Below are 12,491 nucleotides of genomic sequence, written 5' to 3' on the forward strand. Positions count from 1 at the left end.
ATTTTCCCTTTCTACTTCTGAACTCTTTTAATATTTTGTGTATTTTAAGAGTGATTAATCAGTTGAGACCAATTTAACTGCCTTCGCACACTTTCTTTCAACAAATTACTTTCTTTTTAAAGTATTTCACATTAGCTTACTGAACTGATTAAACAGTCCTTTCCAAACTGAAGACCTCTGGTACCGTTATCTTACTTGGGATTGCATTAGGATAATGTGAATACAATAGCTTTGTATTTAACATAGGACCAGTTTAAGCATTGTTCAAAAATATTACTAAAGCTTTTAAATTGCTTCCTATTTTCAGATTTTTTTTTACATCTATTACTAAGCAAGATAAAGGAGAACTGAAATTAACAAGACTACAGTTTACTAAAATTACCTGGACAAAAACTAATCAGTAACATTGCTTAAGGAATAGGGAGATTATGATTTCCTGACTATCACAATTAACTTGCTATATTATGTGCCTGATAGTATCTTTAATACTAAATCTAAAATATAACTTTGGACTATAAAGCAAGTTTATTAAAGCATGATCCATGTACAGCTTGCATCAGAACCACCTATAATTGAAGAAAAAAAATTAATTTGGAATGATCCTACAGTGCTTGTTAAAGATTCAGTTCCCCTATGTGTACTGATGTGGAACAGTCTCGAAGACTCCAAGACTCCAAGGTATATTAAATGAGAAAAGGCAAGATGCAGAACAATGTGCACAGCACACAGCCATTTGTATAAACAAAGGGGCGCACATGTTGATGTGGACATTTGCACAGACCACGTGGGGTGGAAGGATATACAAATGGATAACACTGACTGCCTCTGGAAAAGGGAACCACTAACTGGAAAGCAAGACAAGACAGAAGATATTTTATGCCATACACTCTACACTTTTATAACGTGTTACCAACAATCTTTTCAAACAAGTAACTGAGAAAGTCATCTTAAAATGCATTCTCAAAAAAAAAAAAAAAAAAAAAGCATTCTCAGGCTTTTCTGGCCTCAGTCAGAATCTTTGAAATTAGGGCTTAGGATCTTAAATTTTTAGAATGTTCCCCAGATGACTCTCATGAACAAATGTGAGATCACTGCTATGAATATCTTTCTACAACACTATAAAAGTTGACCCTTATTAGGAAAACAATTAAAGTAGGCTCTGCCAAATTCAGTATAAAAAAACGGTGAATTCAATAATGTGACTCTTTATAACTTAAATTCACAACATATACTGACGGTCACAGCATGATCATGCAGAAGATTTATGCTTTTTGTCAAAAAGCAGGAAAAAATGATTTGAAATACTGAACTAGAAAAGTCTGAGATCTCTTCCTATGCTGTTCATGCAAGTTTGTATTTTTAATACTAGCTTATTCAAAGAAATAGAACAAACAATAGTGGTGAAGACAAAAATCTAATTTGGAATGCATCAGGTATTGGGGAGTGGCTGAGAGGAATCAACTTATTTTATCTGGGTTATCATTACTGAAACATAAGCATGCACTATATAACAGGAAAAGCCAGTCTGAGATGCAGGGAATAACTGATAAGTAAAAGTTTAGTCACCAAAACAACTGGTTGAAGAGTGCATTAGCAGGGTGATAACCAATGCTTCTTTTGACTAGAGTTTAGTTTTCTTTAAAAATTGTCAAAGCAGAAGAAATACTGAAAAACACTCAATCGAACTTATTTCATAGATGGTTAATATAGATCTAGCCTCAGTTATGAAAACAATTAAGCCATGCAAAAAATACTGAAATAATTATTTTAGTAAAAAAAAAATTCAGTGGTATCACTTGTATATCTGAATGAAGACACCCAAACGAAATGCAAAAATTTGAAACCTGGGCTGAAAACATTTTTAGAACATAACTGCAAGATGAAGGGAGCAGACTGGCAAAGTTCTGAGCATGAATGAACTTTGAAACCTGGCTCTCAATTTCAACTCCGTCACTTAAACTCAGGTACTGCCTTTAGTCAGCCATTCCGGGCTTCAGTTTCCTCATCTGAAAAATAAGAAATATGACACCTTCATTTACTCTTACTGTTACGATAGTTTTAAACAGGAAAATGTATGAGAAGACCTAGCATGGTGTCTGTCCACAGTGCATGATAAATATCAGTTCTCTCCTCTCTTAAGAGAACTTGAGAAACAAAATTCCAAAACTTTTACTGGGTGGCTAAATATTCAAGAGTAAAATGAGATCCAGAAAGATTACAAGGAAGGAAGGAAAGAAGGAGGAAAGAAAGAAAGAAGGAAGGAAGGAAGAGGAAAGGGAAGGAAAGGAAGGGAAGGAAGAAAGAAGAGAGAGAAGAGAAAAGAAGTCTGCCTGAGTTACAAAGATAGTACGTGAGAAATTTGGGAGAAGAGCCCGAGTCTCCTGTTCTATTTCCTCAGTGGTCATCTCCTACAGTCTCCTGGTCCTCTAAGAATCCAGGGGATGATTCTGACCCAAAAGCAACTGAACCAATATGGTACTGCATAATACAATTTCCTGGAAATTATGTGTTCAGGTAACATCATTTGTCAGGAATAACAAGATGTAAATACCCAATAAATTTGAATATGGTTTTACTGAAGCATAAGGTCATTTCAAAGCAAAAGCAGTTTATGATGTCAATTCTAACATATAATACATTTAAGTCATTATATGAATTTAAGTTTTTATTTGTGTATTTCACTGTAGTGCTGTGACAACAAAATGACATTTGTGTACCAGAGCATATATATATCAACAGTAAGATGTAACTTTTCATTACACCACTGCTAGAATATTTAGCTTTTTGTAGGACGCGTAAGCATGTAAGATGGCCACACCAAATAATTTTCTGTTTTTTTTCTTTAGATAATCTTAATTTTTTAAATCAGTAATACTTTATCAACCTCACTGTTAATAGAACTGTAAATTATCTGGGCGATGGGGTGTGGGGTAGGGGGCAGGGATCATTCAACTGTGTTATACTGTAACAGTTGCTAGAGTAATCTCACACACACCAATAAGGAACTGTCATAATTAAGGGCTAGTTACTGTTGTTAGTTGCACAATGATAAAGTTCTTTTGAAAATATTGGTTAGCCCACTTATATATGAAAAATGCCCTTTCCACTTATGCAGAAGAAAAAAATACTCAGAAAGTTATTTTTGGCCTTGCTATGTCAAAAAGTCAACTGTACAAAGATCTACGTGTCAAACCTAAAATTATAATTTTAAAAGTCTATTAAAAACAAAACTGTCATGCATTTTTATTATCAATTATGCAGAGGCTTTAAAACTGTTGCAAGACCATATAGTATATATTAGCTTTTATACTGCTAATAATGCACAACTGACGGCAAACTTGATTAGATTAACAGAAATATGTCTTAATTACACCTTTATATATCACACTAGAGAGACAAATGCCACAAGATCTGCAGAAACATTCAGTTCTGAGCACTTAAATGGCAGGATAACTTTTTTGTGTTGTAATCTGTCACACACAGAATAACAAAACAAAAGGAAAAAAATCCTGCAGTCTCACGTTACAAAAAAACGTACTGCTGTAAAATATTAAGGGATAAAGGATATCTGTAACACAAAGTAACAACTAGTGTCAAAGAGCAAACAAAACCTCTAAATAAAAATATCAGAATACACATAGCAACTGAAGAACAAATACTGCATTAAATACAGTAAAGATTTAATAGGACTAGTTAATAAAAGACACAAATATGAGGGACCTAGGGCAACCAGTAAATAAAACCAAAATAAAGGGGAAAAAAGTCAGAACCATTGTTTTTCCCCTAGTCGGAGCACAACTTTTTTGGGGGTGTCTTTCCATTCACATAATACCTAACACTGTACATTAAGATTTTAATGTCATAGAAAAACTTGGTTCTTCCATGTAATTCTTTGAATTCTTGGTAATTTTTTCAAAGTAGACATTATTATGAATGAAAAACAGCCAACGAATGGGCACTTGTTTTTAACACTGCAGATTTACAGAAACTTTTTAAAAGTTATCATAATCTTTTTTGTCTTTTTTCCCCTCGGCTTCAAATCCATCAACTCCATCGCTATCCCTTCTTCGTTTCCTGTTGTTGTGGATGTTAAAACGTTGGCTCATTTGGGGTAGTGGATCCATGCCTAGAACTTTGTGTATCTGGCGGAATGCAAGGAGTCTCAGTGCAAACTGCAACAAAAAGAGCCAGAATTTAGTTAATTTAAAAAACCAATATTAAGTCTTATTAGGTTTCTATCCCCATAAAACAACATAAGAAAGCATGTTTAAGGAAAGAAACACATTAAACAATATTAAGTTTCACAAATGAAATACTCCATATGTTCTGATGTTTTTATTTTCAGGTTCTTTTGTGTGCATGCTATTTTGTTTTTTTAATATATAAATTAAAAAAATTAGTATTATGTTCATTAAAAACAAATAGAAAATCCTAAAACAACATACAGCAAAAGTGTATCACTAACTGAATGAACCTCTATTTAGTTCATATTCATGTATTTTCCTACTTTTTCTGTGGATGTCCATACATACACAAATGCTCAAGGCCTGGAGTTCATATGCGCACACACACAAACCTCCCCAGGTTTACAAAATGAGGATCATACTTCTTCAACTTGTTACTTCATGAACTAAGAAAAGACTTTCACTACATGGCTATGTATACATAGGAATGTTAGGCATCAATGTCAAAAGATCTCATGATTTTGAAACTAGAGGGACTTCTGAGATATGATAGATACCTTTTAAACTAATTTAAGGAGATTTTAGTCATCTGATTAAATGGCAACTTTCACTATATGGTTAAACCTTCAATGTAACTGCTTAGACTATTTTTTTGAAATATAATTCATATATTTTAAGTGTCACTCTTTTAAAGTGTACAAGTCTGTGCTTTGTAGTATACTTACAAAGTTTTTCAACCATAATCAGTCTTTGACTCCAGAACATTTTCATCATCCCAAAAAGAAACCATATGGTGCAATAGCCATCATTGCTCAATCCCTCTACCCTAAAGCCCACACAACCACTAACCTATTTTTCTATCTCTATAGATTTGTCTACTATGGACATTTCATATAAATGAAATCAGACAATATGACTTTTTGTATTTGGCTTTTTTCACATAGCGTAAGATTTTCAGAATTCACCTATATTGTAGCATGTATCAGCACTTCATTCCTTTTAGTGGCTGAGTAATTTTCCACTGTATGGATATACTGTATTTGTTTATCCATCCATTCACTGGCTGATGGACACTTAGGTGGTTTCTACTTTTGGCAATTATGCACAATGCTGCTATTTGTCTATACAGTATTTTTTTTGGGGGGCGTAATTGGGTTTATTTTTAAAATTCATTTTAATAGAGGTACTGGGGATTGAACCCAGGATCTCATGCATGCTAAGCTCGTTCTCTACCACTGAGCTATACCCTCCCCCCTATAAAATTTTTAATGTACATACATTTTCAGTTCTCTTGGGTATATACCTAAGGAGTCAAACTGCTGGGTCATATGTTTAACTTACTGAGGAAGTGCCAAACTTTTCCAAAGTGGCTGCTGTTTAGACTGTTTTTAATCCTTGTTTGTTTTCTTAAGCTGAGATATAATTATTGATTACAATTATCCAGTGAGAATTTACTGCTCTAAAACTTTTTTCCAGATCAGATGATTCCAGTTTAAATTTACAACTTTGCCTCATATATTTGCTTTTTAAACCTTGAAAAGTCCCAAATCATCAGTGCTCAGAACGTGATACTGCATTCTGCTTTCGCCTGCAATTCTGAATTTTTGACAGTACTGGTTGCTTCTCTATCTCATTTATTCTATAAGGCTGTTAACTTTCTGAAGTGAAACCAGGAATATTTATCATAATAAAATACTCATTCTTTATTTAAAGAGACTTATAAAAGGTCCTTCTCAAAGATAAACAGAATAATGTTTTCTTCTGTATGAAAAGAAAATATCCAAAGATATCTACTGCATTATAATGAATAGTAACACATTTCTACAGAGATATTGTTACTGATCATCAGCCTGTTCTAATACTAGGAGTTTCTAAATGTAAGAATACTCCAGTAAGGAAAAGTATGATAGCCATTTGATGCTGGAGTGAGCACTCTATAAGCTTTCGTTCTGCATATGGTTTGCAAGTATTTCTAACACCTGACAAGAGAGAGAATTCTAGTGTAATTGGCAATTATTTAGCAGCAAACAAAACTTGAGAATACTGAAATTATTCCTATACAAAGTCATTTTGGAGTTTTTAAACAATATCAAAAAAAACTTACAGTTTATTTAATTCCTTTTATGAGGGGGAGGATTAACCTTATAAATGTGCCTTTTAAAAGGTACATTGTTCTACTGGACACCTATAGGAAGGGATGTGAATAAATGACAAAGGTACATCTTGCAGAAGCAATTTGAAAAGGTTACTAGAGAATAGTACATACAGAGTCATAAAAAAAAAAAGGTAAACATTATGGAAGGAAAAGAATAGTCCCAGACAGAGACAAAGGAAGAGAATTATTGACATGGGTGCTACAGGCCACCAAAACCAAACTGAAACTGACACGGGTACAATCTACAGAGCTTATTCAGATTTCACCAGTCATACATATACTTGTTTACATGTTTTGCAACTACCACGTGTTTGGCCTGGCATAACCACCAACACAAGACACTAAACTGTACCATCACCACAAGACTCCCTTTATAGTATCACCCAACCTTCTCCCATATTCCTAACTCCTAGGAACCACTGATCTGTTCTCCATCTCTATAATTGTTATTTCATGATTGTTACATAAACGGAATGATGCAGTAATGTTACTTCCCCACATTCATTTATTCATTACTCAAGGATGGTTGATGTACACTAGTATACAAGTTACAGGTATACAATATGGTAATTCACAATTTTTAATGCTTATACTCCATTTATAGTTATTGTAAAATATTGGCTATATTCCCCATGTTGCACAATATATCACTGTAGCTTACTCTATACCTAAGTTTGTACCTTGTAATCCCCTGTCCCAATATAGCCCCTTCCACCTCCCCACTGGTAACCACTAGTTTGTTCTCTGTATCTGTGAGTCTGCTTCTTTTTTGCTATATTCACTAGTTTGTTGTATTTTTTAGATTCCACATATAAATATCATACAGTATTTGTTTTTCTCTGTCTGACTTACTTCACTTAGCATAATACCCTCCAAGTCCATCCACGTTGCTGCAAATGGCAAAATTTCATTCTTTTTAATGGCTGAGTAGTATTCCATTGTGTATGTATATGTGTGTGTGTGTATATATATCTATATATATATATATATCTCTTGTTTATCTATTCATATGTTGATGGACACTTAGGTTGCTTCCATATCTTGGCAACTGTCAATAATGCTGCTATGAACATTGACCAGGGTGCTTGTATCTTTTCAAGTTAGCGTTCTTGTTTTTTTTTTTTTCAGATACATACCCAGAAGCGGAATTGCTGTATCACATGGTAGTTTTATTTTTAGTTTTTTGTGAAACCTCCATACTGTTTTCCAGTGGCTGCACCAATTTACTTTTCCACCAGTAGTGTACAAGACTTCCCTTTTTTCCATCATAACTTCTTCACTTTTAACTAGGACATTTCTAACTACCTCTTAAAACCAGACTACTTTCTTTACAGACATTAAAAGAAAATTGCCTTCCTTTCAAATACAAATTCTCTTAAGTTTTCGAATACCCTGCTCCTAAGCCAAAATTTATAAATAATTCCTTCTTTAAGTACCAAGGGAGAAACAAAAGAAAAGACACCTACGGTAACTTTCTTCTTCCTTAGAAAATTAAACCCAAAGAAATAAAAACAAAACAAAGCTTGTTTAACACACGTGAGTTGGAAGTCTACAGTCTGTTAGATTTCATAATCTTCTATTACTATTGACTCACCCTCAATATACTTTTAGCATAACAATTTACTTTAATCCTGGTATCTTCCAAATTCCAAATCATTCTTGCCAGAACAGATCAAGCTCAACTGCCTTACAGTGGATTATTATTGTTTACAGCTAGTAGCCATTTCTACTCTTAGTACACTTCTAGAGTCAAAAAAAAGAAAACTACAGCAGTTCTAGATTGACTGAAATTTTAACTCATTTAATCTTCCCAACAATCCTATTTGAGATAGATACTGCTTCACCCCTTATAGATGAGATAAAGAGCTGGTATTCAAACTCAGAAGTCGTGACTCCAGAGCCCAGTTTTAATTACTATATTAGATGGCCTTTTCAGTGGTAGGAAAGGCTAAATAATAGCAAAAATTACCATAAACCACACAGCACATCACTTTTGTACAACCAGAGGACATAGTTTCTCTACTGATCTTTTTTTTTAATTCAAGTATAGTCGATTTACAATGTTGTATTAATTTCTGGTGTACAGCAGAGTGATTCAGTTTTGTGTATGTGTATATATATTCCTTTTCATACTCTTTTTCATTATAAACTATTACAAGGTATTGAATGTAGTCCCCCATGCTATACAATAAGACCTGTTGTTTATCTATTTTATTCATAGTAGTTACTATCTGCAAATCCCGAACTCCCAATTTACTCCTCCCTACCCCCTACAACCAGAGGACATAGTTTCTCTACTGATTCTAACATATAATGTAATAACCAGATTTAATGACACTGAAAATACTGTTGTGTTTTTGTATTTATATAATACATTTAATAAGATACACACATAGTTAAAACAATAAAATTTAAGATTATATTAATGCAATCTAGTTTAAATTATATCCCCTCTAAGGGCTTATTTACTAAAGAAGTAGAAGAATTAATTCTATACAGTGACTTCTTCTAAAGGACAATTATAAAAAACCAAAACCTTAAGGGCAGTGAACAAAGCTTTGGGATTAGGAACACACTGGTACCTGCGCACTGGATGTGATGTCTTCACGCTGCTGGTCAGTCATTGTTGCCAAGGTATCAAAGGGATCCTTCTCACAAGGATCCAGAAGTCCAGGACTACCTGTAGCAATCAGCAGAGGGAGAAAGAAGAATTAGCATTATCCATTTGTAAGAGAAAGAATTCTTATTTAACCATCAAACACAAACATTAAAAATGAAGTTAAAACTTACCTTTAAGAATAATCCCTGAAGAAATGCACTCAAAAACTCTTCTCAGTGCATCTCCAGGGCTCTGAGGACTAGAAGCACTACTGATTGCTTTCTCTACTAGTAACTCCATAGCCTAAAAATAAAAACATAAAAATGTGTTTAACAGCTTACAGCCAAAGGAATTAATCATTTTCAAACACCAGAATGACAAACTGCTTGTGAAATTGTCATTAAAAATTTTAAAGATTGAAAAAGTTACATAGAACAAATCACTAAAAAGAAAATAAAAATTACATAATATAAAATCAAAATTAAGTAAAACAAAAATTAATAAGGCAATGTATAATCTGCATTTTAAAAGTATTTTGCAATTTATGCTTAATGAAAAAGTAGATTAATAGGGTTTTTTTGTTTTTTATTTTTAGTTATTATTATCCTTTCCAACTCTTTAGATATTTATAGGGCTCACATACATTTGTTCCTTATACTTACATACTGGTAATACTAAGGAGTTAGATCAGGATTTTCTTTACAAACAATGGATGTTATCTAAACTTTCATTGAATGCACAATTAGACATCTATTATCCTTAAGGGAAATTATGCTTTCACTGTAAATTGCATTTGAGAGACTCAAAATCTAAACTGATGACTAGAAGACAAAAGTAAAAGTACAGATATAGATCTAGAAGTGTTGTAAAGGGTATCTTATTAGAAAAATTTGCTTCCATTTAGGTTTCAAAAATTGAGATATAATTCACATAAGATTCACTCTTTCAAGGTATATAATTCAGTGGTGTTTAGTACATTTACAAACTTGTTCAACCATAACCACTCCCTAATTCCAGAACATTTTCATCACCCCCAAAAGAAACTCCAACCTCAAAAGCAGTCTTTTTCCATTCTCCCTTTTCTCTAACCTCTGGCAACCACTAAACCACTTTCTATTTCTATAGATTTGCCTCTTCTAGATATTTCATACAACTTGAACCTTATAATATGTAACTTTTTGTGTCTGGCTTCTTTCACTTAGCATAATGTTTAAGGTTCACCCACGTTGTAGCTTTTACTTGAATTTTAAATAAGATCACCAAGATTAATTCAAAGAAACTAAATAGATTGGAACTCGAATGAAATTCTTAAAATGACAGTGAAGCCAAAAATACCTTAGTGAGAACTCATTCTGAAAAAGTATACTTAAAAAGCTCAAAGATCTAATCCAAGGTAACAACTACATCCACCTATTCACGCCAAGGCCACTTACTCAGATATTTTAAATAATAACGCTTTTTTTCCTATTTATTTATCCTCCTCCTTATGGTTTCCGGTGCTCTACATGTTCAGAGAAACTTCTCTAGTAACAAACTATAGAAATGATCCCTGAAAGTACAGTCTTAAGAATAATTCTTAAAAGATTGGACATGTGGAGATTCTAGTACCAAACAAGTTAAGAATGAACTGTAAGAAAACTAATGTATGTATATGCATGACCGGGACATTGTACTGTACATCAGAAATTGACACATTATAACTGACTGTACTTCAATACAAAAGAAAAGAATAAACTGTAAGAGAGATGGGAATTTAAAGAGACAGTACACATTAACAGCTACAAAAAAATGATAACTGAAAGCATGAGACTGGAAAAAATCTGAGAAAGGATGTTAATAATGATAAATGTAAATCACAACAAAAAATTTAAATGGTCCAGTTTATTCAGTTGAAGAATGCAGGAAGATGTTCCAGACACTTTTAAAGGATTTTTCATTAAAAATTTTTAGTATTTTAAGGAATCAGCTTCAGTTATCTAGACAATTCTATGAATATGTAATCTCTCTCCTTTCCAGACAAGTATTATTTCAAGATGTCCAAAAGACTGAAATCTTTTTTAAAAATTTGTTTTGGGTTTTTTTTTTTATTTTTGAGGGGGAGATAATTAGGTTTATTTATTTATTTTAATGGAGGTACTGGGGACTGCATGCTAAGTGTGAGCTCTACCACTGAGTTCTATGCTCCCCTCACCAAAAGACTGAAATCTTTGAAGATAAAGATTGTCAAATGTCATTTATTTTGAACCCCTTTGCCCAGCATTAGTGGCCAGCACATAGAAAACACTCAACAAATATTTATGAAACAGTATTTTTAGAAGGAATGTGAAAATAATCCTGCTGATTAGAAGAAATCACGGGTTATAATTAGCAACCTACTAAAATACAAAATTGATCAAGTCTTAAGCAACTTTCCAAAAATATCTCAAATTTATAAATCCTTTTAGAAACTGTTGGAGAAAAATAAGTATCAGATAATCAGCTATAATATAGGTATATCAAGATATAAAATGTGTTTCAAGTTAATTCAAAGCTTTTTCAAAGTCTGCTTACTAATTGACCTCAGAAGTGGGAATTTGCGATTTACACTTGCATAATAAGGTAGAAACTAACTAAAACCAAGAAAGAAATGGAATTATTTATGGAACACAAAAGGTCTATATATTAAATCACATAATAAAACTAAGTCAATTATCTGCCTTCTGAGATCATCTGCTGTGGAGCAAGGAATTTAAAAATATTAATTTTCTATGGAACATGGTTGTTCTCTAAGGAGATGCCTATAGTTAAGAAATCAACAAAAGTAGAATATATGAGGTTTATAAACTCTGAAATGTATGCATTCAAAAGTAAAAGGGCAACATCAAAGATGAACAGAATCAAATTAGGGAAATTATATTTAGGCTTTATTGTAAAGGATCTTGGTGGCTAGTGTTATTAAAAGAGAAATGTTCTCTTAAATATAAAATGATGTGAAACCTATGTAACATTTGCTTTAAAAAACACTCATGAGGTATTACTTTTCCTTCTTATCTTTAATAGTGGCAATAAGAACAACACTTACTAACTAGTAGGCACCATGCTCAACACTTTAAATGCATGGTTTCATTTAATTTGTCCAAACTAGATGCCATTATACCACAATTCTAAAGATTAAACAAACAAAAAACTTTAAAAGAGGGCTAGGATTTGAATCAGTCAGGTCTAACTGACTTTTAATGCAAACCTAGTTTTTGTTTTTTTTTAAACTACAACTCTGTTCCAATAAATATCCTTTACAATGAATGATCCAGACAGGTAACATTAACTAGTTTCCTTGGATGTTAGTTTCTAATTCTGGTACAGGTAAAAGGCCATGTTTAGGAAAAAAACAAAAACAAAAAACAAAAAACAAAAAAACAAAAAACTAACCCCCCTCCCCCCAAAAAAACCCTCAGGAGACTGGTAACACAGATACTTTCACTTAGTGGGAGTGTAAACATGCAAAATCTTAAAAAAAAAAAAAAAATCCCACAATTGGCAAGTTCAAAGGCACTTACTAATGAACTCAGCAATG

At 32.8% G+C, this 12,491-nt stretch overlaps 1 protein-coding gene and 1 pseudogene across 3 annotated transcripts in view; both read right to left on the minus strand.

Moving 5' to 3' along the window:
- Window positions 1-2,555: 2,555 nt before the first annotated feature.
- ZFR (zinc finger RNA binding protein) overlaps window positions 2,556-12,491 on the minus strand; it is a 74,096-nt gene continuing 64,160 nt past the window's right edge. For 2 of the 3 annotated variants that reach the window (XM_031443678.2, XM_031443675.2), the window contains 3 exons: window positions 9,130-9,241; window positions 8,922-9,019; window positions 2,556-4,172 (listed from right to left, as the gene is read on the minus strand). In XM_031443678.2, coding sequence (XP_031299538.1) covers window positions 3,993-4,172; window positions 8,922-9,019; window positions 9,130-9,241 — 390 coding nt within the window. In that variant the 3' untranslated portion in view covers window positions 2,556-3,992. Of the gene's footprint in view, window positions 4,173-8,921; window positions 9,020-9,129; window positions 9,242-12,491 lie in introns of those variants that run through there. The other variant, XR_004133929.2, reaches the window with a different exon arrangement.
- Window positions 10,363-10,503, minus strand: LOC116152404 (small nucleolar RNA U3; annotated as a pseudogene).

Source organism: Camelus dromedarius, chromosome 3 (assembly GCF_036321535.1).
Source record: "Camelus dromedarius isolate mCamDro1 chromosome 3, mCamDro1.pat, whole genome shotgun sequence".
In the NCBI taxonomy this organism is placed as follows: Eukaryota; Metazoa; Chordata; class Mammalia; order Artiodactyla; family Camelidae; genus Camelus; species Camelus dromedarius.